This window comes from Pinus tabuliformis, chromosome 4_2, assembly GCF_031772625.1.
Source record: "Pinus tabuliformis cultivar Carrire ecotype Pingquan chromosome 4_2, CPIR1, whole genome shotgun sequence".
Classification (NCBI taxonomy): Eukaryota; Viridiplantae; Streptophyta; class Pinopsida; order Pinales; family Pinaceae; genus Pinus; species Pinus tabuliformis.
This window is the reverse complement of record NC_142304.1, coordinates 1,177,499,710-1,177,525,782: the sequence shown is the minus strand read 5'-3', so window position 1 is coordinate 1,177,525,782 and position 26,073 is coordinate 1,177,499,710. Positions and strand designations below refer to the sequence as shown.

Sequence of the window (26,073 nt, the reverse complement as noted above, 5' to 3'; positions counted from 1 at the left end):
TGCCATGGCCAACCTCCCTTTGTTATTGCGTATTGATGTGTTTCTAAGATTTGGCTTAAAGCCAACCTAGTCGACAAACATTTAAATATACCTAGAAGGCCGACCTAGTCATCATGTGGGCCCATTAGCCATCTTTGGGAGACTACTTTACCTCTTGAGTATTGTATAAAGAGACGTGCAAGAGTCATTTGTAAAATCAAACATTCTAATATATGAGTAATTCATTCTTTAGACTATGGGCACCATATCAAATGCTTGCTTTCTTTTTCTTGTGTTGCAATCTCTTATCTCCATCACATTTATGGATTGTCACCGTAGTGTGCACCTAGTAGGGTTTAATGATATACTACACTAGTGCTGTTTTATTACCTGCCTATTGCAGTAATTAGGGATTGCAGGTTGGATCCATTTGATCCCTTCACTCTCTCATGAATCTCAACACTTTTTCCAATCAGGATTGTTAGCTAAAGAAACTAAACAAAGTAATTATAATCATTATTTTCTAAATTCACTAGTGTCCACAACCACAGAGAAGCAGAAAAATACGTTACAAGAGAAGATAGAACATAATCAACTCTCAAAAAATCATCCACCAAACCAGTTCACCTTAAGAAATTTTTGTGGTGGTGCTTGATTTTTGCCAGGCTGTTCATAATCGTTTTCCTCCTTTCGAAGTTCATTTTCACGGAACTGAGCAAGAGTACCTACCCCAGAAGATGCATGTCCTATACAATACATGTTCTGTGTGACCTCCTCAAATTCAACTCGCTCCAACCTATAAAATGTTCCAATACTTAAGAAAGCAATTCATAAATAAAATAATTTTTGATAAGAAACTAGATTAACCCATATATAAAATAATTTTAACAGTTGTAAAGGAATGCAACTTGACTGAAAACAATATTGAAGGAGGTTGAATGGGGTACTACTATTCTTTCACAAAAATTAAGCTATATCCCTGCAATTCAATAATGCTACTTTGTTTCAACAAAATCAGAAAAAATGTTATCATTTGCTTTTATGTACAGTGCAAAAGTATAATCTGCTTTTTTTATATAGCAATAAGAGTAAATATGACAGTTTCGTGATTCAACAACCTGTGAATGACTTAAACAATAATTTGACAGTCCTAATGGCTAATTTGTCAAAAATATCACCAGTTGTTACTTGTGAATATATTTCAAATTCCTTGAGGACTAACACACACACACATATATATAGCTAGCCCAATTTAATTGTTTTCTGTTGGGAATCACGATTGCCGTTAGACCAAAACCCGCAGGTGTTAGTCAACGATCGCATCACCAGAGATAAGGATCCACAAGAGGCGGTTAGTCCATGTCGCGAAACACACGGGGAGCGTTGGTTTATCCAATTTCCAACAATCTCCCCCCCCCCCAACGCAAGCCGGGAGTGTATCAAACTCGTGACTTACGCTCTGATACCACTTGTTGGGAATCATGATTGTCGTTAGACCAAAACCCGCAAGTGTTAGTCAATGATTGCATCACCAAAGATAACGATCCACGAGAGGCGATTAGCCCATGTCGCAAAACACACGGGGAGCATTGTTTTATCCAATGTCCAACATTTTCAAACCCCCCATATCTGTTTCAAAAATTCCCAAAGGTATCATATGTTTAACACCTCCAAACCATTTATTTTGTTGTCCTTGTTGCCACACAATCTAGTAGGGGTCCTAGGAGGGGAACCTAAGGGACAACTACTAGACCAAATGACAACAATGGGACAAAGACCCACCACTGTCACTTCAGTTAGTATCCCCTGCTCTTTACAGATTTTCACCGATGGGAGGAGTCCCAGTATGGAGGAAATCATTTGTAATGATGGGATCAATGATGAGGCATGAAGTGATTCGCAAGGCCCATTCAAGGAGAGAGACTCAATTACGGTTCAACGCTTCAAAAGAAGCTAAAATCCATCCAAGAAAGACCTAATAGGAAGACCTAGACCTAGGGTTAGAGATATTCAATGAGGATGAGTATGCCAAAGGTCAAGACTTCCAATGTGATATAGGAACTCTCTAGAAGCTTTGCAAGGTGACTTGTCACTTGAAAAGGGCTTTCGCTCCACTTAGAGAGACCTAGAAAGAGCTTATGCAAGACCTAAGGTTTATGAGTAATCATGGGAGGAGTTTTTACAAAGTGCTCACTAGGTCAAGATAGGATACGGAAAGGGTCAAGAATAATCAATTCTTTGAATACTATGTGCAAATGACCCTCAAGAAGACCACCCAATCTAAGAGGTTCAAGATAGGCTTTCAAATTCACAGTTAGGGCACAAGTTTTCTCGAAAACTAACCATAAGAATTCCACCAAACTTTGAGAATCCCTAGAGGAGACACCAACGCAGATTCTTGTCCAAACAGTTTTGAGAAATACCCCCTCTAAGGAATTTCGCAAAGTGCCCTAGCTAGGTCATCTAGGAAAAGAGGCCGAAATTTAGAGAAGAGGAAAAAGAGAAGGAAAGGAGGGTGACCACCAAATTTTCTTGGACCAGTGTTTACTTGCCTATGGAGTTAATGATGATTTGAAATTTGCTAAATCCGTCCTCAAGGAGGCTAAAAAGCGATGCCCTAGCAACCACTTTTTGATGATCACCCACCCAATATTTATGGACCTTCATGGAAGGAAAACAAGTTTCAATCCAATAGGAAAATTCATCTACTTGTTATTCAATGAGTAACATGTGCAATTTCACAATCTAACGATCTTTACAATGATATTCAATAAAATTAGGGCACAAAGATCTAGCTAGTTGCAATGATTCCACACATTAAACATTAATTCAAGAAAAATATTCAACAAATAGCACTAGTCCCCTTTTTTGCAGATAATGGTAAATCTTTAGCAAAACCTGCTTGGTTCTTGGCGAAACACCCATATAAGCAAGGCATTATGATGGTAGTTGATCTTTTCTATGCGCAAACAAAAGATTAGAAAATATGGCCTACCTTTAAGGATAAATTTAATTTAGCCACTACAATCAAAGATGATTTTAGTGCGAGTTAAAGACTTCATCCTAAATGAGTTGTTTCTTGAGCTTGGTAACAAGCCCCAACCCCTTGATGGTGAGACTAGAGATGGCATTGGACCAAAGGGTTCAAGAAATATTAGCCAACAAATGGTTATCATTGTTGAGCAAAATGCATGTTTTGAATGTTTAACTCAATAAAACCTTGAAAATACCCTTCAAGCAAAAAACCTAGTTGTTATGGCTCCAAACAACTCGAGAGCCACTAATCGAACCTAAGAAAATAATCTTTGCCTTATCCTTAAGTTTGTGTGCCCTTCCTCTTGGCCAACGACTTCGATATCTAGAAGTGCTTCAACCCAAATGCCATTTTGATTGTGAAGAACTTGTTTTGATTTTGTTGCTATGCTAGACAACTCGGAAGTGGACCTATAATATGTGTAGCCAACTAGTCCCTACCACCATTACTTTGAAGTTTGCCATGTTGCAGCAAACTCCCTTGGGTCATCCAATTCCACACAACATGGTGATTAATTAAAGATGAATTTTTGTTTTTCATCTACACATCTATGCAGATTTCGTGGGTTAGGGGAGAACACTCATAGAACCTAACAAAGCAATTGTAAAATTCCTAATGGAAATTTACAATGATAAACAAAGCAAACACAGTAAAAACATATACAAAAATTTACAACACATCAAACAACCAGAAATCTCCATAAACTGCGTTGTGCTGAGCCATTTTATTAATATAGTTGTTGGGTACAAAGGTAAAATCAGAAAGCATGCACCTGGTCTTGCTCAAGGCAAGCTAACAATATCCAGGTGATGAAATCCATTGCTCTAACATGCAATATGGTTGTCCCCAACAAACTTTGTGTTGTCTCAGTGAAAACAATATTGTTGGCTGCAAATAATAAATGCTAGGGTCTCCTTAGGTGCTCGGAAAATTCTGGGAAATTAACCCTTGCCTATCCACCAATAGCCCACAAAAACTCGCGAAGGAATTGACCAATTGTTGACCTCGGAATTTCGGCCCAAAAATTTCCCTAACTCCTCTAGTCGCTGGCTGAATTGGGACCCTTGTTTGACCCCTCAAATCTGCCCAGAAAATTCTATCAAATTATTTCTGAGGTCCTTGTCAAAAACCCAGAAAGGGTTTGTCCTAGTTTTGACGCTCCAAAATTGACCCTAAATGTTTGGCCCTCCTCCATAAGCAAAGGATGTAACCTGTAGCAAATGTTGCGTTTGCTACTCCTCAAAAATGTTGGAAATGGCCCCAAAATACTTCCCCAGACTCCCTTCACTCCTCAACTCCCAAGTGTGTCTCCTCCAAGCACTACGCAGTCCCTACGCTGCTGCTAATGTCTCCTCCACACAAACTCGCACTCCCACTGCTAGAACAATCAGAGAAGGATGGAACTCCCTCCTTGGGCTGGCACTCGAAGTCCACCGAAGCAAGGGTTGAGATCTCCGCTTGGAGACACTCGTGTGCTAAACAACACTTGCAGACTTGGGCGTGCTATGTCAAAGACAAGTTTCTGAATATATGAATGAATGAACAAAATGAGTGCCTCTTTCTCTATTTCTAATTTGTGGCTCCTTCTCTCCTTGTGGTCCCCACTCTCTCTCTCTCCCCTAATCAGTGTTGTTAAAATCGCGATATTATCGTTTTATCACGATAATTTCCCACTGCCGATATTATCGCGAGTAATATCCGATATTATCGCGAGTAATATCCGATATTATCGCCAATTTTTTTATACCCGATTTTTTCTAATTTTATCACAGGCAATCGGGGCAATGAGGTTTTATAATGAAATTTTAGTTTTTTTGGCATTTTATTTGCATATTCAGGCGCGCGGAGGGCAAAGGAGCGTTGGAGAGAGCTGGGAGATATTGCTTGGAGAGGGTTTGAAGATTTTTCAAGTGCTTAGAAGAGAAAATCAAGAGGAGGAGACCGATTATCTCCATAGAAACGGTATGGGGACCAATTTTTTTTTGTTTTCATTGTTTTTAAACATTGTTTTTGTATTTTTTCATTGTTTTTGGTTGGGTAACTTGGTATGGGCACCAATTTTTTTTTTGTTTTCATTGTTTTTAAACATTGTTTTTGTTTTTTTCATTGTTTTTGGTTGGGTAACTTGGGTTTGGAATGGGGTTTAAAAAAAAATTGTTTTTTTGGTTGGGTTTGGATTCTGGAATGGGGTTTTTGATGTATTGTTTTACTTTTTTTAGTTTTTTTTTGTTGGGTTTGGATTCTGGAATGGGGTTTCTTAAAATGTATGTAATTTTTTTTAGTTTTTGTACAATGTAAAAATTAAAATACTAAATTGTAAATTTGTAACTTGTAAATACTAAATTGTAATCCTTATTTTCCCATAGGTTCACAACTTCACCGAAACACCATTCAAGTTTTCAACTTCAAAGTTCAAAAACAAACATGCCAAGGAAATTGGATCCTTTCTGGGAATATGGTGAACCTAAAGCTCCAAATGATAGACTAAACTTGACTTGCAAGTTGTGTGGCCACCCTATGTCCGAGGGGGTGTACAAATTGAAGTATCACCTTGCACAAATCCCTAGATTTGATGTGGGGCCTTGCACAAATACAAATCCTGAACTCATCCGAAGAGCCATGAAATCATTGGAAACTTTAGCCTAGAATAGAGAGGCCAAAGAAGAAATGAAGAGGCAACTAAAAAAGTCAGCTAAAGCAAGTGGCACTGGTTCTACTGCAGCATCAACCAATCCGGTAGCTGCCACATCATTTTTTGTTCATCAAACCGCACCTGATTCACAACCATCTATCAGTTCAATGCTAAAAAGAACTGAGAAAGAACAAGCTAACAAGTTGCTGGCAAAATTTCTCCTCTGGAGTGATATTCCTTTCAGTATTATAAGGAATAATCCATTTTTCCAACCTACTGTTGATGTTATTGCAAGTGTTGGCCCAAGGTACAAAATCCCTTCTTATGATGATTTTAGAGGTCGGATTCTTCAAAATGAAAAGCTTGACTGCACCCAAAGATTGGAGGATTTTAGGGCATCATGGGCACAAACAGGATGCACTGTTATGTCAGATGGTTGGACTGACCAAAAGGGGAGAACCCGTCCCAAGTGGACTATGTTTATCAAATCTGTTGATGCATCTGCACAAATCAAAGATGCAAGAACTTTATGTGATTTGCTAGATGTGTTTATTTTGGAGGTGGGTGCAGAAAATGTTGTCCAAGTCATAACAGACAATGCTGCAAATTATGTTGCTGCTGGCAGGATGCTTATGGACAGGCATCCTACTTTATTTTGGACACCTTGTGCTGCACACTGTATTGATTTGATGTTGGAGGACATAAGGAAAATTCCCTTTGTCAAAGATATTGTTGATTCATCCAAAAGCATTACAAAATTTATATATAACCATACATATGTGCTTAGCTTGATGAGAAGATTCACCAACAACAAAGAGTTGGTGCACCCCGCCATTACACGGTTTGCCACCAGTTTCATATCTCTTCAATCCCTCTTGAATTCTATGTGGGATGTGAAGAGAATGTTTCTTTCAGAGGAGTGGCGTGCTTTGCCAATGAGCCGCAAACCAGAGGGAGAGGCCATATGCAGACTAGTTTCATACCAGGAAGACTTCTGGGCGGGAGTGCAGGAGGTGTGCGTCGTTACTGAACCTTTGGTAAAGGTTCTTCAATTGGTTGATGGTGAGAAGCTCGTAATGGGCTATTTGTATGAGGCCATGGACAGGGCCAAAGAAGACATTCGGACCTACTATGACGATAAGGGAGATGATGGGTTTCAGAGACAACTCCTCCTGTGGGGAGTGATTGATGAGCGATGGAACAACACACTCCATCGTCCCATTCATGCTGCTGGGCTTTTCCAAAACCCTGCATTTTCTTACGCATGTGGGTTTGTATTTGATGCTGAGATCATGGATGGATTCTTATCCTGTGTCCAGAAGATGGTGCAATCTCCAGCAGAACGTATAGAGATCTCTAAAGAAATTGAGACATATAGGATGGCAGGTGGCACATTTGGCTTTGAGATGGCTGTCACTGATAGGACGATTAAAATGCCAGGTATTTTTTAGTTAGCAACTTTGTTTCAAATTTCATTGTCTCTTCAAATTCCATTTTTTTCTTATGTTTATTTAAACTTTTATTTGTAATTTTGTTGTAGATGCATGGTGGAGAATGTATGGTGGCAAGGTACCCCTTCTGCAAAAGCTTGCCATTTGCATCCTCAGCCAAACATGTAGCTCCTCAGGATGTGAGCGCAACTGGAGTGTATTTGAAAAAATACACAACAAGAAGTGCAACGGGTTAACACTTAAACATTTAAAATATTGCAAATTTCCAAATAAATTTTTGAATTCATTAAACAATATTTTTTTTATAATTATTAATTATTATTTCATGATCTTTATACAGGTTGGAGTCCCAGCGACTTAATGACATGGTCTACGTCTACTACAATCTTCGATTGTGGGTGAGGCAACTTGAGAGGACACCTGATGTGGAGGCCATCTCATTGGATGGGATTGACACCACTGCTGCATGGAGGGTTGAGGCGGAGAGGCCTCTCATGGAGTCTGCTGATGATTGGTTAGTGCAGGATGTAGTGGAGGGGGAGGAGGAGGAGGAGGAGCAGCAGCAGCAGGAGGAACAGGAGGACGAGGTGACACCACCTGCCCGGGCTACCACTGCCACCAGTAGAGGACGTGGTCTACCTCCTATAGCTCCTACTTCTAGTTCTTCAGCTTCTAGAGCACATCAGACTCCACTGCCAACTCCACCAGCATGGGCACCAGCGTCTACATCTAGAGGGAAAGGAAAAGTTGTGGCATTTTCTTGCAAGAAGGGCAGAGGAAATCAATAGGATTAGACTTTAGTTATTTTCTTCATTTTATTGTATATGACATTATGACATGATGAGATACATTATTATATTTTTTGTTGATATTTTGAGGCTGAGTTGGGACTCAGGAGTCAGGACTTACTATTCAGGACATGATTCAATGTTATGTGTGATTTTAGCACTAGAAATGATATTAAACATCTTATATATTAGTTCTTTTATCATATTTATGTGTCAATGTATTTATTTTATGTTGTAGATGGTTTAGATATTAAAAAAAATGAATATTTTTGTACCAAACGATTTATTCCCGATTATTTCCCAATAATTACGATTTTTTCCTCGCGCCGATATTATCCCGATAACGATTAATGCAACATTGCTCCTAATTCGCACTCCCTTCTCTTTCCTCTCTCTTCCAAGAGTGTGAGTTCTCTCCTTGGGTCGAATTTCTCTTTCTTGTGGTCCCTACTTTCGATTAGAGCTGCAATATTCTCTTTTCCTCATAAGTCCGGGTGCCGGAATTGCGTCCTCTTCCCAAACTCATCTTTAATGCTGAAAATCAAAATTGGGGATATTACAGCAATCTTTTCCTTGTCTTTCACCTTGCATACCCTTCCTCTTTGCCAACAACTTCAGTATCTAGGAATGCCTTGACCCAAATGCCACTTCAATTGTCGAGCACTTTTTCCAGTCTGGTCACTATGCTAAGTCAGTTAGTAGTGGGCCTATAATATGTGTAGCCACCTAATCCCTGCCGCTATTACTTGGAAGTCTACATTGTTAGGCAACAAACTCCCTTTGGCCATCAAGTTCCACGCAGCGTGGTGATTAATTAGAGTTGAAATTTTATTTTCCATATGAAGAAAACCAAATTATCGCTTATTTCATAATCTTCAACATAATAAGTACATATGTTATGATGGCACTCTAATTGGTGCCATTCTTCGTTTGCCAAGTGCAAGTTAGCAAGATAGCGTTGACACATCTGCACAAATTTTGTGAGTTAGGAAAGGACGCTTATCAAACCTAAGGAAACTGTCTTTGCCTTGTCTTAGATTTTGCATGCCCTTCCTTTATGCCAACAACTTCAATATCTAGGAGTGTCTCAACCCACTTTTGTCATTATGCTAAGTCAACCTGAGAGTGGACCTCTACTATGTAGTTAACTAGTCCCTACCACCATTTATTGGAAGTCTACCATTTTAGGCAACAAATCCCTTGCATTATCAAGTTCCACGCAACATGCCAATTAATTGTAGTTGAAATTTTATTTTTCATTTAAAGAAAACAAAATTATTGCTTGTTTCATAATCTTCAACTTAGTGGCACATGTATTTGATATGATGGTGCTCTTATTGGTGCCAACCTTCATTTGCAATCCAGATGCACATTCACAAAGTAGCGCTAACACAACTGCAAAAATTTCCTAAATTGGGGGATGCCTCTATGCACCTTAGTCAAGTCCCTTCAAGTGCTCAATCTCCTCTTGGATCAGCCCAATCACAAGACTAACAGATGCCCTCAATACAAGGCAATCAACTTGCGTGTGAATGCATGGAGCACCACAACTGCTCTCCGCCCTATCCGCCAACAAGTGCTGAATTCCCTCAACTAAAGTTGCCATTTAAGATGTGGAAAATCGATCCAAGCAAAAAGGATATGACAAATGGGACCCTTATCCCCCACCAAATTAAGAGCCTACTATTGAAGGATGAGTGCCAGTTACTAAACTACATGATACGAGGAAACAGGTACAAGTTTCCTAAATGAAAACACACTGGAAACATGGCCCTCGCCCTCGAAATTTGGAAACAGGGCAACATGATATTACAACAATATATATGTGTGCGCTATTTTAAATAGCACATTATATTGAAACTTTGGAAGAAAGCATTATGAATAAATAAGAAAAGAACATGATGAAAAACATAAACAAGAAGCACGGTTCCACCATCACTAGTATTGGGATCCTCATCCTTAGTATCACCCTCTGCCTCCTCATCTAGCCTTTTCCTCTACCTTATCCTCCAGCAACATCAACCAACACAGTGTAATTTTGATGAAACTACCTAATCCAAGCTTTAAAATATTATAGAGAAAGCTTAACATGCCTAATCAATGATTTTGACTTGAAAGGAATATAATTTTGCTAAGGCCACGACAAAGGAGTTCAACAATCAGCACCAACATCGAGGTAAATAGAAAGCTTAATGTTTTTGATTAAATACCAATCCCATACCCCATACTTGATAGAATACAATGAAAATGCTGCAATCTTACTAATCCTGAAATCCTGGAAACTGTTAGATCTACTAAATTCTGAATAGAATGTGAAATTCTACCTTTTCCACATAAAGTTCAATGAGATTGGAATCACTCTCAAATATCCTAAAACAATTAATAATCATGCCAAAAATTTAAGTAAAAGAATAAAAAAAAAAAATTACCACCATAAATTACTTTAAGAATTTAAATTTACCAAATAATAAATATTGCCTGCATTTTTTGTCAAACCCAGTCAAAAATCATCTAAAATGCGCTGTAAGAACCCATGGTGCGGCCTTGAAATGCATTTCAGGCTGTACGAAGCGCATTTCAGGCTGTGAGGACCTGTGGTATGGCTGTGAAATATGTCTCAGGGTGGTACCAAATACATTTCTGAGTGCGGTACAGTTCCCTAAAGTGCATCTTCTGCAACTTAGGGCCCAAACAAAGGGGATAAAGACAATGTGCTACCTGATGTCAAGCTTTATGTTCAGTTAGCCTATATTCTTTTTTTAACTGTGAGGAATCGGTATCTCGTCAAAGTGATATGGACTAAACCCAGAATCAAGCACAGTTAGCCTTCATTGTTTATGTTGCTATTTCGTATGGCCCTTAGAACATGGACTTTATCATTTTTATTTGCAGCCTTTGAGGCAGTCGAAAGTTTCTAGGTTCTATGTTTTTCTCTGGTGACTTTTTTTTTAATGAAATGCCGAGTAAATATTGTTATATTAATAGAGAAATGGAAGTATTCGCTGTAGTCTAACTAGGCTTCAATTTATTCGGAAAATTATGAAAATTTCTGTAAGATTTTGATAAAATCTGGCCGAAATTTTTCTTTTTCAAATTTCAAAATTTTCCGATCTCCTACTAACTCTATTCCCAATTGAAACACTCCTGTTCCCAGATTTTTTTGAAATAAATAAATATATCGGATTCCGACCAGTAATGACCATCTTCGGTAGACGAAGCGGAAGTATTCTATTCAAGAGTCCGAATTGTTATCTTATGATAATTAAAAAAAAAAAGGCGAGTAGACCCCAGCGATGCAAAGCTACATTTTGTTGCGCCCACAATAAATAAAAACCCCCGTTAAGAAGATGAAAGAAATACTCTTCAAAAGTTTTCATCAAAGTGTGGCAATAAAAGTTTAAAACCTCGCCTAATTTTTTCTTTCAACGAATACAGTATTTCCTTCTTCATCAAACTGTGGCAATAAAAGTTAAAACCCTCGCCCAATTTTCTCATTCAATGAATCCAGTGTTTCCTTTTGAATTTTGTGTTTAGTAAAAAAGCTGTAAAAGCCTTCGAACTTTCAGAACTGTTTGCCACGGAATGAATTCAAAGATGTTCGAAATATCTATATCCGGAATAAAGTGATACAATAGCAAATTCTACATTGGCTTCGGCGTGAATTTATATGTAGTTGGTCTGTAAATTGTATCGGTATTTTTTTCTTTCTGAAATCATGATGATAAACTTGGTTGGAGTTTAATCCATGATAAAACCTGTGAGCTGTTGAAAGCTGTTTCTGAAGCAGATTTTGGAGCGTGAGTTCGGCCTGAGTTTTGACGACGGGGGCCTCGCCTTCTGGATCGTCATCTTCATAGAAATTCACCATTTCGCTCCACAATACGAATAGAAGGAACGTTATCAGAAAGAAATTTGTAATTGTCAGTGCCACATTCGTTAAGCGAGGAAAATTTCATGAATAGCTAGTGTTGTTTTGCAAGACAGAAAGCCCACCTTGGTCTCATAGACAAGCGTGAAATTCTAATGGGTTTAAGCAATATCTAACCTATTAAAATATTCCTAAAAAATAATTAAATCATAACAACTTCTTCTTTTTGTTATTAATACTTTATATATATATATATATATATATATATATATATATATATATATATATGAGGATTATTAATTAGAAAAGAAACAATAATATATCAATTATTATCAAAAAAAAAAAAAAATCTAAGTAACAATATATAAATTATTAATTATAAAAATACATTAAAAATTTACTTTTAAGTTTTGGTAAAATATTATTAGCTTGGATTTATCTTAATTTTTTATCTAAGTTTTGTTAGAATATCACTAGTCTAGATTTATCTTAAATTTTTTGATGTACCAATAGTCTAGAGGGATCAAATCTATTTTCACTCTAAAAAAGGTTCGCATCTCAAGAGATTTGATCTATCTAAGCACTTCAATCTGGACTGCTTTAATTATTTTTATGTAATTTGACCTACTCAACATGTTTTATTGATAATTATTTTATTAATTATTTTACTTTATTTTATTTTTAGTTTTATGTAATTTGACCTAGACCTTTGCCCTGAGGATGAACAACATTAGTTCGTTCGAAACGTCGACCAAATCTCAATAATGTGATTAATCCCAAAGACAGTCTTATCATCAATATGGATCACAAAAGTCTAAGATCTAAGACATTACAACATATCTACCATCTGAACTTTGAATCTACCAAGCACCAAGAAGGATCAAATATCTTTTCACCCTAAAAGAGGTTTGCATCTCAAGAGATTTGATCCCTAAATCCAGAGTTAAGATGGATCTAGGCTGGTTTAATTCCTCTCTTTAAATATATTCCACATGAATACCATGGGTCAATACCATGACTCGTTTTTATTTTTATTATTATTTTATTTTTATAGTGTTATGTTTATTTCTCTATTTTATTTGACCTCGTGAAAATGTTTACATTAAGTTACATTAATTTTTTTATTTAATTTAATTTTTATTTTTTATGTAATTTGACTTAGTGTTGACGTTGTTGGACCCGCCAACATTCAGGGGATCTCCCCGGTATGAAGTCCCAACTAGACCCCACACTGTTTAGTGTAGGAGTCTATCCGGTATGATGGCCCGGTTGACATTATCTTAAAGATATGCCTTGGCTCTTGCTTGTCAGCACATGAGAGTGGTATACTTAGTCTTCAAACAGCGAGGTCCGTGTGTCTAGTGAGTGCTTAGTGTAACTTGTGTCTAAGTTCTTTCACTGCAGAGGGAGAGGGTGAGAATGAGTCTCAAGTTGAAAGGGAGTAGTCCCAACCCAGGTAGAGACACACAACACAGCAGGATTTGCACAGCTTCCGACGGAGTAGTCCACACAGATGCAGCAGTCACAAACACAAAGTGAACAGATAGCACGTACGACACCCAATGGAGTAGTCCACACAAGAGCGATGGTCGTTATAACAAGTTTACAAGAATGAATATGTTTAGTGTCCAGCGGAGTAGTCCACACAGGCGAGACAATGATAACAATTGATACAACACATTTCCAACAGCGTATGCACTAAAACAACCGAAATAGTTCAACTATCTTAGTACAAGTTAAAGCAACATGCATTACAAGTGTCCAGAGAATAGTCTTACAAATGAATACAATACATGTGTGAAAATGTGTTGGCTTGTTAACAAGCTTCTAAATTAAGTGAAATTTCCAAGACACATCTGTGCACCATACATCACTAAACCCAAGTAGTGGGGCGTTGGAGCCACTGCTTGCTCCTCAAAGAAAATACTACAGATTCTCGAGGTTATGTGGGAGGAGCCAAGGTGAAAAGTCTATTGCATGTACAAATGAGGGGTATATTTAGCCAAGGGTGAACTTGACCCTTGTGACTCTTCGACTTCCCTCATGATTGTTTAACTTACATGACTCTTCAACTTCATATGTGGGTCTCTTGGACTTCCATGTTACATTACATTAATTACAGCAGTATGGCTTGTAACAGCCCCGAAATAACAACACATAATTAATTAGATTAATCAAACGATTTATAATCAACAAGCACTTTATCAACTAGTTAACATTAAATTACAAAAGTATGAGTGAAGAGAGACAACTTACCTGTGGAACGCTAGTTGAATTTTGCTACTTGCAACAAAGTCTTGGGAATGACTCTCCACCCAACCGTAAGCTCAGTTGCACAAAATCTTGCTATAACTGGCCACCCCCGAGCCCTCAATCAACGTATTATTGCCAGGGAATCCTTTGTCTCACAATACTATTCTCCCAAGAGAATGGATGGTGGAATCATGGAATGATGGAATGCCTTTCATCTTCCTCACCATCTATTAAATAGAGCAAACATTGGAAGGGGAACCACATGCACACACTCCATGTGTCTACATGCAACTTTATTGCTTTCTTGTTTTATTTCTTTTGTTTTTACTTTTTGATAGCTCTACTAATTTTTATTGCTTTCTTGTTTTATTTCTTTTTATATTTATTTAGAGCTTTAGTATTGTTATTTATTATTCTATTATTATTTATTATTTATTTACTATTACTATTTTTTTATTTATTGTTTATTATTTATTTTCTTGTATTTTAATATTATATTATATTATTTATTATTTTTATTATTATTATTTATTATTAAGGGACATTACATACTTCCCCACTTTAAGGAACTTCGTCCCGAAGTTAAGTTGAATTATTTAATATTTTATTTATTTAGTTATTTATTACTTCATGTTTGCCCTACACCCTCTGCTGAACTAGTATAACCAGCGGGCATCGAAAGTTTCACAACACTCAAGAAATCTCAAGGAATCTCTGTCCTTTTTCCCACTTTCAGAACCAGGCATAAGCCTCCCCAGTCTGTATCCTAGTCCAAGGCTAGCCCCAAGGCTCGCGCCTGACTCAGACCTCATCTGCCCCAAGGCAGGCATCCAATACGGTACTCAATGACTCTAGGCATCTCGCAAGGCTGGCCCACTCCCTCCACAACTACTAAGGCGCACAGCCCCGAGCATCGAAGTCCTTACACCCCCACCAGACTTCGGCATCCCAATCCAATAACAAGTACCTAGCCTAGAACATTAAGCACTTAGCCTCCTCAAGATGGTCCCATAGCCCTTCAAGAGCTATCCATCAAGAGCTACACAAGACAAAGGAACCACTGGCCTATGTAGTGTTTATTGAGTTTATCCCCAGCCCATATGGTGTTACTTATTCTCCCTCGTGCGTATGGGCTCGCACGAGATCATCAAATAAACTGGCCCTCTTGGCCCATTTATGGAGTCCTGTGAATCATCACACCTCAACATGCAACCAATGCATTAGCTATACCATCATAGTATCATAGAAAGTAATCCACATGCCAAGTCTTGCATGTCATCATGTAACATTCATCATTGTTAATCGCAACATTATGAATAATAACACACTGCATGCTCATGCATGTCATAAATTTGTACGCAACTATCACATGCTTCACCTTATGAAATACCATCATAAGTTATAACATCAACATATTTGCATCAAAGACATATCATGACTTCACATAATAAATGAACCACATGTCAATAAACCTCATATTATAGCATTATAATTCCTATGCCACGTTATGCATATCATAATCATCATAAGGATACATCATCAATATTGTAACAACTATATAAATATGAACCACATGTGCATGATCACCCTCATACCATCGTATCATGAAACATGAGAAACATCTCAATACTTATCAAATATAGAATAACACTCTATGAGCATTCTTATCATGATTCATCAGAAAAAATGAATTTCATTTACTTTACAAACATTTAACTATGAACTAAGATTATTCAAAATCCATCTAAGATCTATGTTATCTCATCATTGTTATTAGTGTTATGTTTTCATCAAGATACCAATTTGTTTTTCAATAATCATTTCCACTTCTTTCAACTAGGAAGTTGACCATTTACACCATAGGTATAATCATCGTTAAATTTCACATGAGCCTTATCATCTTGAGTCTTAATCTCTCATCATATATTCTTCCTTCCCCAAGGAAATTCTGGTGAAATTCATTGTTAATATATTACTAGTTATACAATCATTATTTAAATCATCTATCTCAAAATTAAAATCCCTTGGTTTTACATCCATTTACCCTTTGGCTTACTGATTCCAATATTGCTATATGCAATTGCATATAAACACTAGGTCATCATGATTTAATTTTATATCGTGCTTAATTTACTTGCATGAGGGTTCGTTGATCCATGTTGACTTATACATACATCACTTAACAATTATCATTTTCATCCACAAAAAAAAAAAAATCTTATCTCGTCAAGTTCCTATCTCAATACCATTTGATTGCTTTATCGTAAATTCACCCTTCTTCAATTTGGACAAGAGATTCTTGCTCATTAAATAGTATCTTTATTTTAGATTTTGAAACAGTTGGAAACACTACTACCATCATTGTCCATGAAAAATTTAAATGTGTGGTGTTCTGTGGAAACAACCTCTTTTAACGCTATGGGAACAAAACTTGATAAGTTTCTCTATGTGAAGTCCTACTCATGAAACAATGAGTGCAAATGAAGTCCTACTCATGAAACAATGAGTGCAAATCAGTCAAGCACAACCTCTATTAATTGACTCTCACTTCTTTTGTCAATATGTACACAATCCTTCTCAAGGTATCCTTATAAGATTTCTAGCAACATTTCTTTCCTATTTTTTATTTTTTTACCATTTAAACCTTTAAACATCTTCCTCGTTTATCATCACTGGTCATTATGAAAATTCTCAACTTCATATCTTCACACTTTTAAACTATGTAGATCATCACTATGACCATTACCAATCATGTTTCTTGGTCCACTCATCAATACCCTTAAAAGAACTTTCTTCTTGATAGAACATCCCTTGATTTCCTCCTACCTGATATTCATAGATATATTTTTATTTTTCTTCGAGTCTTAATTTCCTAATATTCCATGTCTACTAGCTTCAAAAATGGAAACTTCTTCACTTCATTCTATTTTATTAAATTGACTTTAATTTCTCACCTCCAGTCATTTTGGTTTCTTTTCCTCCTCTCTTAGAAGCATAGCATTGTTACACTTTGGAAATGTTGTTACTATTCCCCAACTTGGGTGATACCCTATAAATAAATTCATAAGATGGCTACCAAATGTGATCCGCTTATCATTTCCTGATCATACATCTTGTTATCCGTAATTCATGCATATAGTTAGTCACCTATGGAAAACTTTACAATGTGGCCCTCCCATTAGAGGGAAAAGCTATTATAGATGTTGTCATACACACAACTTATCTCCTCCAATTGATCAATTTTATTACAAATTTACTTCTTTAATCTATGTCATCGTACCTTCGAGGTTCCTTAAAGTGACCTTCATTATTACCATGATTATTCAACTTCATTAGTTGATTGCCAATATTTTCTTTTTATGTGCATCATCCTTAGATAGACCTTATAGTGATACCTTTAGAGTACCAAGTTATGATTATACCAAACTCTTCCATTGTGTTCTAAAATAGGTTGCCTCTTCTTATTGATTTCTTATTGAGCTATCATTAGTTATCATCATTAGAAAATTTGCAAGTTTCTCCTTTCCATTTCTCCTTAGACAACTTTATCCAATATATGCAATTAACCTTGAATCACGGAACCTCATGGAGCATTATACTCAACATCATTACAGTGAATTAAACTAAACTGAAATCATAGTGTATGATTTAGATGTATCATAAAGTTTAAACAATAAAACATGCTTTAGATGCTCCATAAAAGTATTTGTCTTAGCTAAGTAAGCAATCCATCTACTCATTAAAATCCTTCAATGTAAATGTTGAAGAATATGATATACCAGGCATAAGGTAAAGTAGTGTAGAGGCTAAATTAATTCCTTGTCCTCTGCCTTCCAACTGACTCCGCAAGCTGCAATATTCATTCTCTTGTATTCAACGTTGCCATTAAAACACTGATTTTAATAAATTCCCTGTTTTTACAATTTTATCCAGCAAAACTACCTTGTTGGAGTTGCAAATTCCTCCAAGAACAAGCACTTTTCAAGTTGGGCTTGTTCTCTACAGTAGGTCATTCTAATACCAAATTTGATGTAGCCTTGTATATTTGAAAAGAAACACACAAGCAAGGTTGTAATTGGAAAATGAACCTTAGAGTACGTAGCCACAATGAAAAAGCATGCACCTAAAATTGCTACTAACAAGTAACATGCAGACAGCTAGTCATAAAAAATTGGCTCTTTTAAACTCAAAAAAAAAAATTACATAAAGAAATTTATGTTAATTTTACTCAACCCTAGCAACTAGTATTTTCTAGTAAATTTCCTTCCTCTAATTTAATAAAAAATTAAACTTACCAAATAAACAACACTATTGGAATTTTAGCAGTAAATTAAAATTAAATCAGTCAAAGCAAAAATTAGTCAATCTCACACATGCACGCAGAAATTTCTGCCCTTTAAATATGTTGTTCAGTAATAACTTTAAATCTGTCGTGCATTAATCTAGGAAATGATCTGCTCACCGAGAAAATCACAAGCTACAGGAAAATTGAGCCAATTCCTAAACTTGATGTTTAGAAGAACATTATTGAAGCTTGAAGGCTAGGTGGAAAAGACGCAGCTAGACCATAGACCATCAACAAAATTGAAACTTCCAATTTTGATTCAATTTTGCCAAAAGAGTTTGTGCTTAACACAAACATCAAGCATTAAGGTATTTAAACAATCAGTGTAAGTTGAATCAAGGGCATATGAAGTGGGTTGAATTTATGCATAACTATACATTTTTGTTGAAGCACGGATCAGGTAAATCAAATAAAGTTGCAGATGCCTTGAGTAGGAAATCATCCTGGTAATAGGATTGGCAGAGATTAAAAAAAAACAATGTATGGAGAAGATCTAGATTTTGCTTAAGCATGGACAACAAGTAAAGAGTCATGGAGCATTAATATAACTCCCTACTTAGACTTTTTCAATCAATAAAGGCTTTTACTAAAAAACATCAATTGTATATTCCAAGAAGATTACAGGGGAAATTTGATTAAAGAGTTGCCTAATGTTAGTTTAAGAGGAGTCTGGACATTTTGGTGATTGATGAGACTCAGGCTTTAGTTGAGGAGCAGTACTACTAGTTGAGAATGGCTAACTAAGTCAATTTATTAATATGCAAAAGATAGTTGTCAAAATACGTGGCTATGTATGCCATTTCCAACTACCAAAAGCACCATGGGAGAACATTGGCATAGATTTTTTTTGTTGGGCTTGTCAAAAACTGAGCTAATGATTCAATATTTGTTATTGTTGACATATTTGCTAAAATGGCATACCATTGCAACAAGATTAATAATGCATAGTTGTCTTGTATTTTCAAAGAAAATGTAAGATTGCACGGATTGCTTAGAAGCACAACATAGGTTTGTCAGACATTTCTAGAGAACACTATGGAAGAAATTAAATACCAGATTATAATTGAGCTATGCCCATCATCCAGAAATTGATGGACAAACTGAGGTTGTTAACCAAAGTCTTGGAAACTTATTAAATTCTTGGTTGTTGAAGGACCGGGACAATGGGATCAACTGTTGGCACAAACTGAATTTGCATATAGTAATTTACTAAATAAATCTACCTGTAGAAGTCCAGTCCAAAATTGTTGCTATAAGATCCTCGAAAACAAGTGATTGACTTGGTACCATTATCAAAAGGAAGCCAAAAGAGTGCATATACCAAGTCTTTCAACATCACATGAAAGCATTTCATGAACAAGTGTAGGAATAGTTACAAAATAGCAGCCAACAATACAAGCAGAGTGTTGATACAATAGGAAGAATCAAAGGTTGCCAAGAAGGAGATCTAGCTTGTGCTTTCAATATCTAATGGATGTGTTTTTCTATGGTCAGAAATACTTAATCAAGGTCCTCCAAATAGAAAAATTAAATGAATACATAAAATTAAATGAATACATCATTCTATAACAGATTCCTTTTCTCGGGACTAAATACAAATGATTTAAAGCTGGCACAATTATGGTACATACATAAGAATAGGTATTTATCAGTCGTAAGTTCGTAACATGTTAAGGGCACAAGGGCTTGATCGTTCTTCACGTTTAATACTAATGAATCTGAGTTGTCCTCTCCAAGTACACTCAAGACTTTTTTGGACATCCCCTTCGTTCTCAGGGAACTTAGGTAAGAAAATCCAACGAAACTAATTGCTTATTAGTTTTAAACAAGTTACTGTCAGTTTTCGCTTAAGTTAAACGCAAAAATACAAATTCTAAAGCTGTATCTACTAAGTACATTCTGCTTTCAATTTGAGTCTTCCCAGTCTTGACGAAGAAAATAAAATAGAGCCAAATTAGCCATATGTATCATTATTGATGTACCATTTTTATTTTAGTTCTGAAATATATTATACATTCTCAACAAAATTCACTATGTATGTTTTGAGAAACTGCGGCACACCTTCAACATCATCCATGACAAATCATTTTGTCATCCCAATGTGCTCTATGTTAGACTGCAATATCCAGAATGAACTAATGTCCACACAATTCTATCAAAGCATGAGGTTAATGGTTACTTGCTGGCAATATAGGCATCCACTAATTAGTGGATGTTTTTACAACATTGAAGAATTTCCTAGGTCCCTTGGACCTCCCATTTTAATCTGAATCTTGATTGGCATAGGTATCTGCATTACCCCAAGCCATGTCGAACAGAACATATGGAGATGAAAAGCAGAGCCTGTGTTGAAACTTGAAATCGAGTCATACCAGCACATATTAAAAGTAATAAAAGAGTTGGAATGGCTCATATTAGGGAGCACTCACAGAATTTTTCCGATGTTTCACAATAATACCTCATGATGATATACTGTATGGATTTATAACTCAGTTAAAACAACCATGCTTCCTAATAGTATACGATGTGATAACATACGTAATCTGATGACTCTCTTCACCGGTCAGCATAAACTGATTCTATAATACACATTTCATTGGCAAATTATTGAAACTCTAACAGTCCAAGTTCCATTGGCATCCACCGAATAATTTTCACAATGGAGGAGATCATGTTTGAAAATAATGGAAAGGCTTGGCACCCTTCACAACTATTTTTCACCTAACAATCTTGAACATGAACTCATTGGCAGTAAGGCTGTCAAAGGAGACAGGAAAACTCTTGACCATTCATATCAGTGTAGGAAGGTATGAGTAATAAGTCCAAAAGCAATGGTCTACTTCTCGTTGTGACTACAAAGACTTCCTTCTTCCCCTCAACACCATGCCGAGAAAAGTTTCTATCAGACATATACCCTACTTCCTTTATCTACTCACTCCAGTTGTTGTGTTGTTGAGTAATGAGTGTGCTTTGGGTGTATCATAGAGTAATGAGTGTTTTGTGCGATGGTCTTGGTGTTCAACTGATGTTGCATGTGCATGTGTCCCCTTTGTTGGTACTTGGCATGCTTCATGTGTTCATCCGTTCGTGAACAAGTCTCCTAGCATGTGCTCCTTGTTCATCCCGTTCATCATCATGCCATGTCTCATCCATGTATCTGTCTCTGTAATCACTCATGACGAGACGACATCAAATCCAGAAATCCCCCAGTCTACCATGATGCATTATCTTTCGTTTTCAGGTGCATGTGATTGGGAGAGAGGACAAGGCTTTTAAACTATGCAGAGTACATTTCAGGTCGGGATGCGAGGCTCCGAGACACTATTGGGAAAAACTATGCAGAGGTCACTGAGAGGCTAGGTTGAGCAGTTCAGGACAACAATGACATCTACGGGATATGGCTCAGCTGGGAGGCAAAATTGCGTAGTTTTTACGAGGAAGGCAATGTAGGCAACAAGAGGCACTAGCAGTCTAAACTACGTAGATTTCCAAAGGAGGTCGGGATTAGGCTGCAAGAGCCTACTGGTCAGAACTGCACAGATATGAAAGGCAGACAAGCAGGACATGTTTGCACAGTTTCTGGGTTGAGTAGGGTGTCGAGCAGCAGGTAGACGTTCCATGAAAATTGCATAATTTTTAGGAGGAGTGGCAAGCAGGTCGGTAGGGGGACTGCCTGAAAAAACTGCGCAATTTCCTAGGACAGTGTAGTGACAGGCAGCGGGTGCCTTGTCCCTCATGTCTGCGCAATTTCTTCAGGCAGTGCAGGTAGGTAGGCTGACAACTTCTGTGCAGTTTTGGGGATGAGTGTAGCCCTGGGTCACTACTTAAGTCAAATTCTCTGGTTGACCAGCGGGAGGCTTGATGGATAGGCTTGCGGGAAACACAGACTGAGATGGCTTCTTAGGCAACTTCTGTGTTGTTCTGGGTGATAGTCAGTCACGTTGATTCAGGATTATGTAGTGCAGACTGCCTAGAGGGAAGCCTCAAGCTCTGCGTAGTTTTGGGCAACAATGCTTGGTCACTGAGGGTTGAGATTGCGTAGTGCAGCTCAGTGGAGGTCCGGTTGATGGAGGATGGTCTGGTCGACAAATCTTCGGCAAAATGGTTAAGTGTGTGAACGAGTGAACTCATGTATACATGACCTTGCGAACACACACTCAACATGACTTGACAACAAGACACCTCAAACCAACAAGACAACATATGCTCAGTGTGACTGACTAAAGGGTGAGAGTGATCTGAAAATGCGGCACTAAAAGCTTCTTGTCAAGCTTACAAGAACCTCTCCCACTTCCAAAGCTTAAATATTCCCAAGATATTATGATTAATCAATTGTGGAATTAATAATGCTTGAAATAGGTGTATGCTTGTGTTTGTTTTTTAACTGTTTATGTGCTTCAAGTTTTGTTACTTATGATGATATTTAAATACATGTGACAGTAAATAATGCAGCAACAAAACAAACGCACATAACAACAATATTAATTTGGAGTTCACCCAAAACTCTTGGGCTACGTCTCCTTGAGCTCTAGTCAACTCGACTAAGCTCTCTGGGATTATGGCATAAGTTCTTTTACAAGCTCCACGCTCAACTCCACTGGTTTACATAGAAAACAATGGGCTTAAAACTCCATCTTATCCCTGGCTCTAAAGCTCTCAGTCTTTCCGGCTCTAGCTCTGGCTCTTGGCTCTAGCTCGTGGCTCTGGCTCTCACTCTGGCTCTGGCTCTGGGTCTTGGCTTTGGCTCTTCGGCTCTAGCTTCTCTGAGCTCTCCCTCTCGGCCTTTGCGTGCCTTTGTAATTCGCTTGACCTCCAAGCGACTCTTCGGCAACCTTCTAGTGAACTCTTTCAGTCCTCTAGCTCCCTCGACAACCTTCAGCACTTGTGCTCTCTGTGTTTTTATCATGCATCAGTTACAGTCCTCCATCATTGAAGAACTTGATTGTTTCCTCACAAGAATCCGTTTACAAATGGAAAAGAACAGGCGGGCAGGAAAACCCAGTCGTTTTGCCTTCCTTTGGTCGAAATAGCCAAATAACGAAATACATAGGAAACACACGCAAAACACATCATGGGCCTTTAGCCCAGACTTCAAATATTATCGAATCAGCCCTGTAAACCTATTAAGTCCGTCAAAATATCGCTTATCGCTATCGCATGGCGTAATAGCCAAAAAACCCAATACTCGGATAATACACAGAAAATCCAAAAATTCGGATTTCAAAACTTAAGAAATCACGTCCATAATTCTTATCGAGTTCGCCTTTTTATCGGCATATCGCAAATCGCAATCATAATGTGCATTGGCCCTGGTATCAGGGGTTTGTCGATCGCTGATCGCTAATATCGTCGATCGGCCCATCGGAACATCGGCATATCGCATATCGTTGTCGCAACGGCCCCGAGGGTCTTCCCTTTGGTCATGTCGATCGCTAATCCACCGATCAGATCCTGACCGTTGATCTGCGACCTCTAATCCGACGGCTGACAATCCATTTCGGGTGCATAACTTACACTAGGATTAACCGCCCGAAAAAGAGGTTTCCTCTCTCCTCCGTCGTGCCACGCGTCAATCAATGTATGAATTCGGGCAGAGCCCATCCAATACCGCTTACTGCCCTTCTTTTCAGAACTCAAAAGGTTCACTTGTTTGATTTATAAATCTGTCAGGTCCGCTGAAAGTGTCACACGGAATCAGTCAAAAGTGCGGCACAACCGACCTTCCTAGAAGTCTAAGACATTCTAATGACAAACAAAACAAACTAGAGCTATCCTTCTCTAAACATGCATTATGATATGAGAAATCAAGTGTTTCGTTCTTACCTTTGTCCAAACGCTGTTGTAGAAGTCCAAGCTTTGTTGATCTGGATGAGCTCCTCCTTTTCTCCAAAACCTGCAATCACCAACAGTCAAACAATTAAATAGCACCTGATTATAACATAAAACAAAGCATATTCAACATATAGACCAAGGAGTACATGAAATAACCCATAAACAACAAGTTATTGAGAAGAATGGGCCAATTTGCATTAAAGGTAATCAAAAGGAACCATTACAACCTGAGCCTTGGTGTTGTGCAAGCTCCTTCCAGGGTCCACAAGAGTCTTCCTCTACTTTGACAAAGCTCACCCACTTCCAAATAGAACAAGCAAAGATGGCAATCTCTCCTCACAAGCTTCTAAATGGGAGTCCTAATTCCTGCAGCATTTACCCTTAGAAATGTGTAGCTTTCAACCTTCCTCCTTCTGGCCCAATGCCTGTATTTATAGTGCTCAAGAGGAAGTTAATCAGGTCCACCATCAATGGGATAATCCCCTCTTTGGATGGGATAGCTCCCCTATTGATGGGATAAGTTCCTCTTTGGTAGGAGTGCATGAACCATCTGGAGGCGCTCAATACACGTCGAACAACCTTCTAGAATGCTCTAGAAATAACCACAAGTGACCTTTTAAAGATGAAACTTGCGCATTTTAACCTTTTCAGGGGGACGCACCTGCACCTTTACATACAGAGCGTCCAAAGACGCAGTTTTTGTGAACATTGGGTGCGTCCCCGTAGGTAAGGTTGAGAGAACCTGCGTCCCCAGAGATAAATACATTTTGAAAGACTTTCTCTCTTTTTTGGAGTTTGACATGGAGAGCAGAGGCATAAGACTTGCCTAAGAGGGTAGTATGACTGTTGATAGAGTCATTTCAACTGTAAATAGTCATGGTGCCATTTTTTAGTGTAACAGATTGCCCCCTAAAGTGCGAAGCCTGGAATAGATTAGGGTTTTGTATTATCTAGGAAGGGTGAAGCGCTTTATCATTTCAAGGATTATCTTGTGGAGAGCCTGGTCAGAACCTGCAATTTTCAACACAAAATACATGTATAAGATTATATCATTACTGAGGTAGGCATTCCCATACTCAGATTAAAACTTTAACTAACAGACTAACTACTCTGATACAGGAATGATTTTGCAGTACATCATAATCATAGACTTTTGTAGACACAGTATGGGCGCAGCCATCTGTTTATGATTAGTCTACTTAGATAATGAATACAAAACTCCTCGCAGCCTGGATGGTAAAGACTCGATCTAGGGTCTTCATTCCTACTTCTCGAATTGGTACGATTCTAGCCATGCGAATAAATGAGTCGATGTCGAACATGGTAGAAACCACTTGATTACCAGTCGATGATGTGAACTGTTAACAAGCGTGAGAGAGACCACCAGTAATGTCAATGGTTCTCAAAGTACCCAGTACAATCCATGAGATGTGAATGAATGAGTTGATGTCGAACATTTCACGGAATCCTTCGATCGAAAGTCACTGATGTAAACTGACGTCAAAGGCGAGAAACCTGCCGTTGATGCATGCAGACTTCAAGGCACTGACGATTTCTAAGTCATCTCTCTAGATAATGTGTTGATGTCGATAGAAAGTGACCCGTTGCAGGCAAGCCCACAACACGAAATCATTGTTCAAGTTGAAGAAATGTTGCTGTAAGGACTGACTCAGGGATGGTCAAATGGATGACAAGTATTTTGCAGATGAAAGTTTTACTTGCAGACCTCTTGAACACATAACGACACGACAGATGGCTTGGTGATAAACGACTCAAAGTTAATCCCCGGAACCCGGTTGAAGACTTTCAAAGTGGTTTGATCAACTGTGAGGTAAAGGATTTCCCAACCCAGGTGAATGAAAAAGTGTCGTGTCCAAGAGTGGTAATAAAG

The 26,073-nt window shown here is 37.8% G+C and overlaps 1 protein-coding gene across 3 annotated transcripts in view; it reads right to left on the bottom strand.

Annotated features, from left to right (window-relative positions):
• Nucleotides 1–11,889, bottom strand: part of LOC149173867 (uncharacterized) — a 173,010-nt gene extending 161,121 nt beyond the window's left edge. For 2 of the 3 annotated variants that reach the window (XM_089428025.1, XM_089428026.1), the window contains exons 1-2: nt 11,640–11,889; nt 607–775 (exon numbers count right to left, since the gene is read on the bottom strand). In XM_089428025.1, the coding sequence (XP_089284151.1) occupies nt 607–775; nt 11,640–11,752 (282 nt within the window). In that variant the 5' untranslated portion in view covers nt 11,753–11,889. The remainder of the gene's footprint in view (nt 1–606; nt 776–11,639) is intronic. The other variant, XM_089428027.1, reaches the window with a different exon arrangement.
• Nucleotides 11,890–26,073: the final 14,184 nt, after the last annotated feature.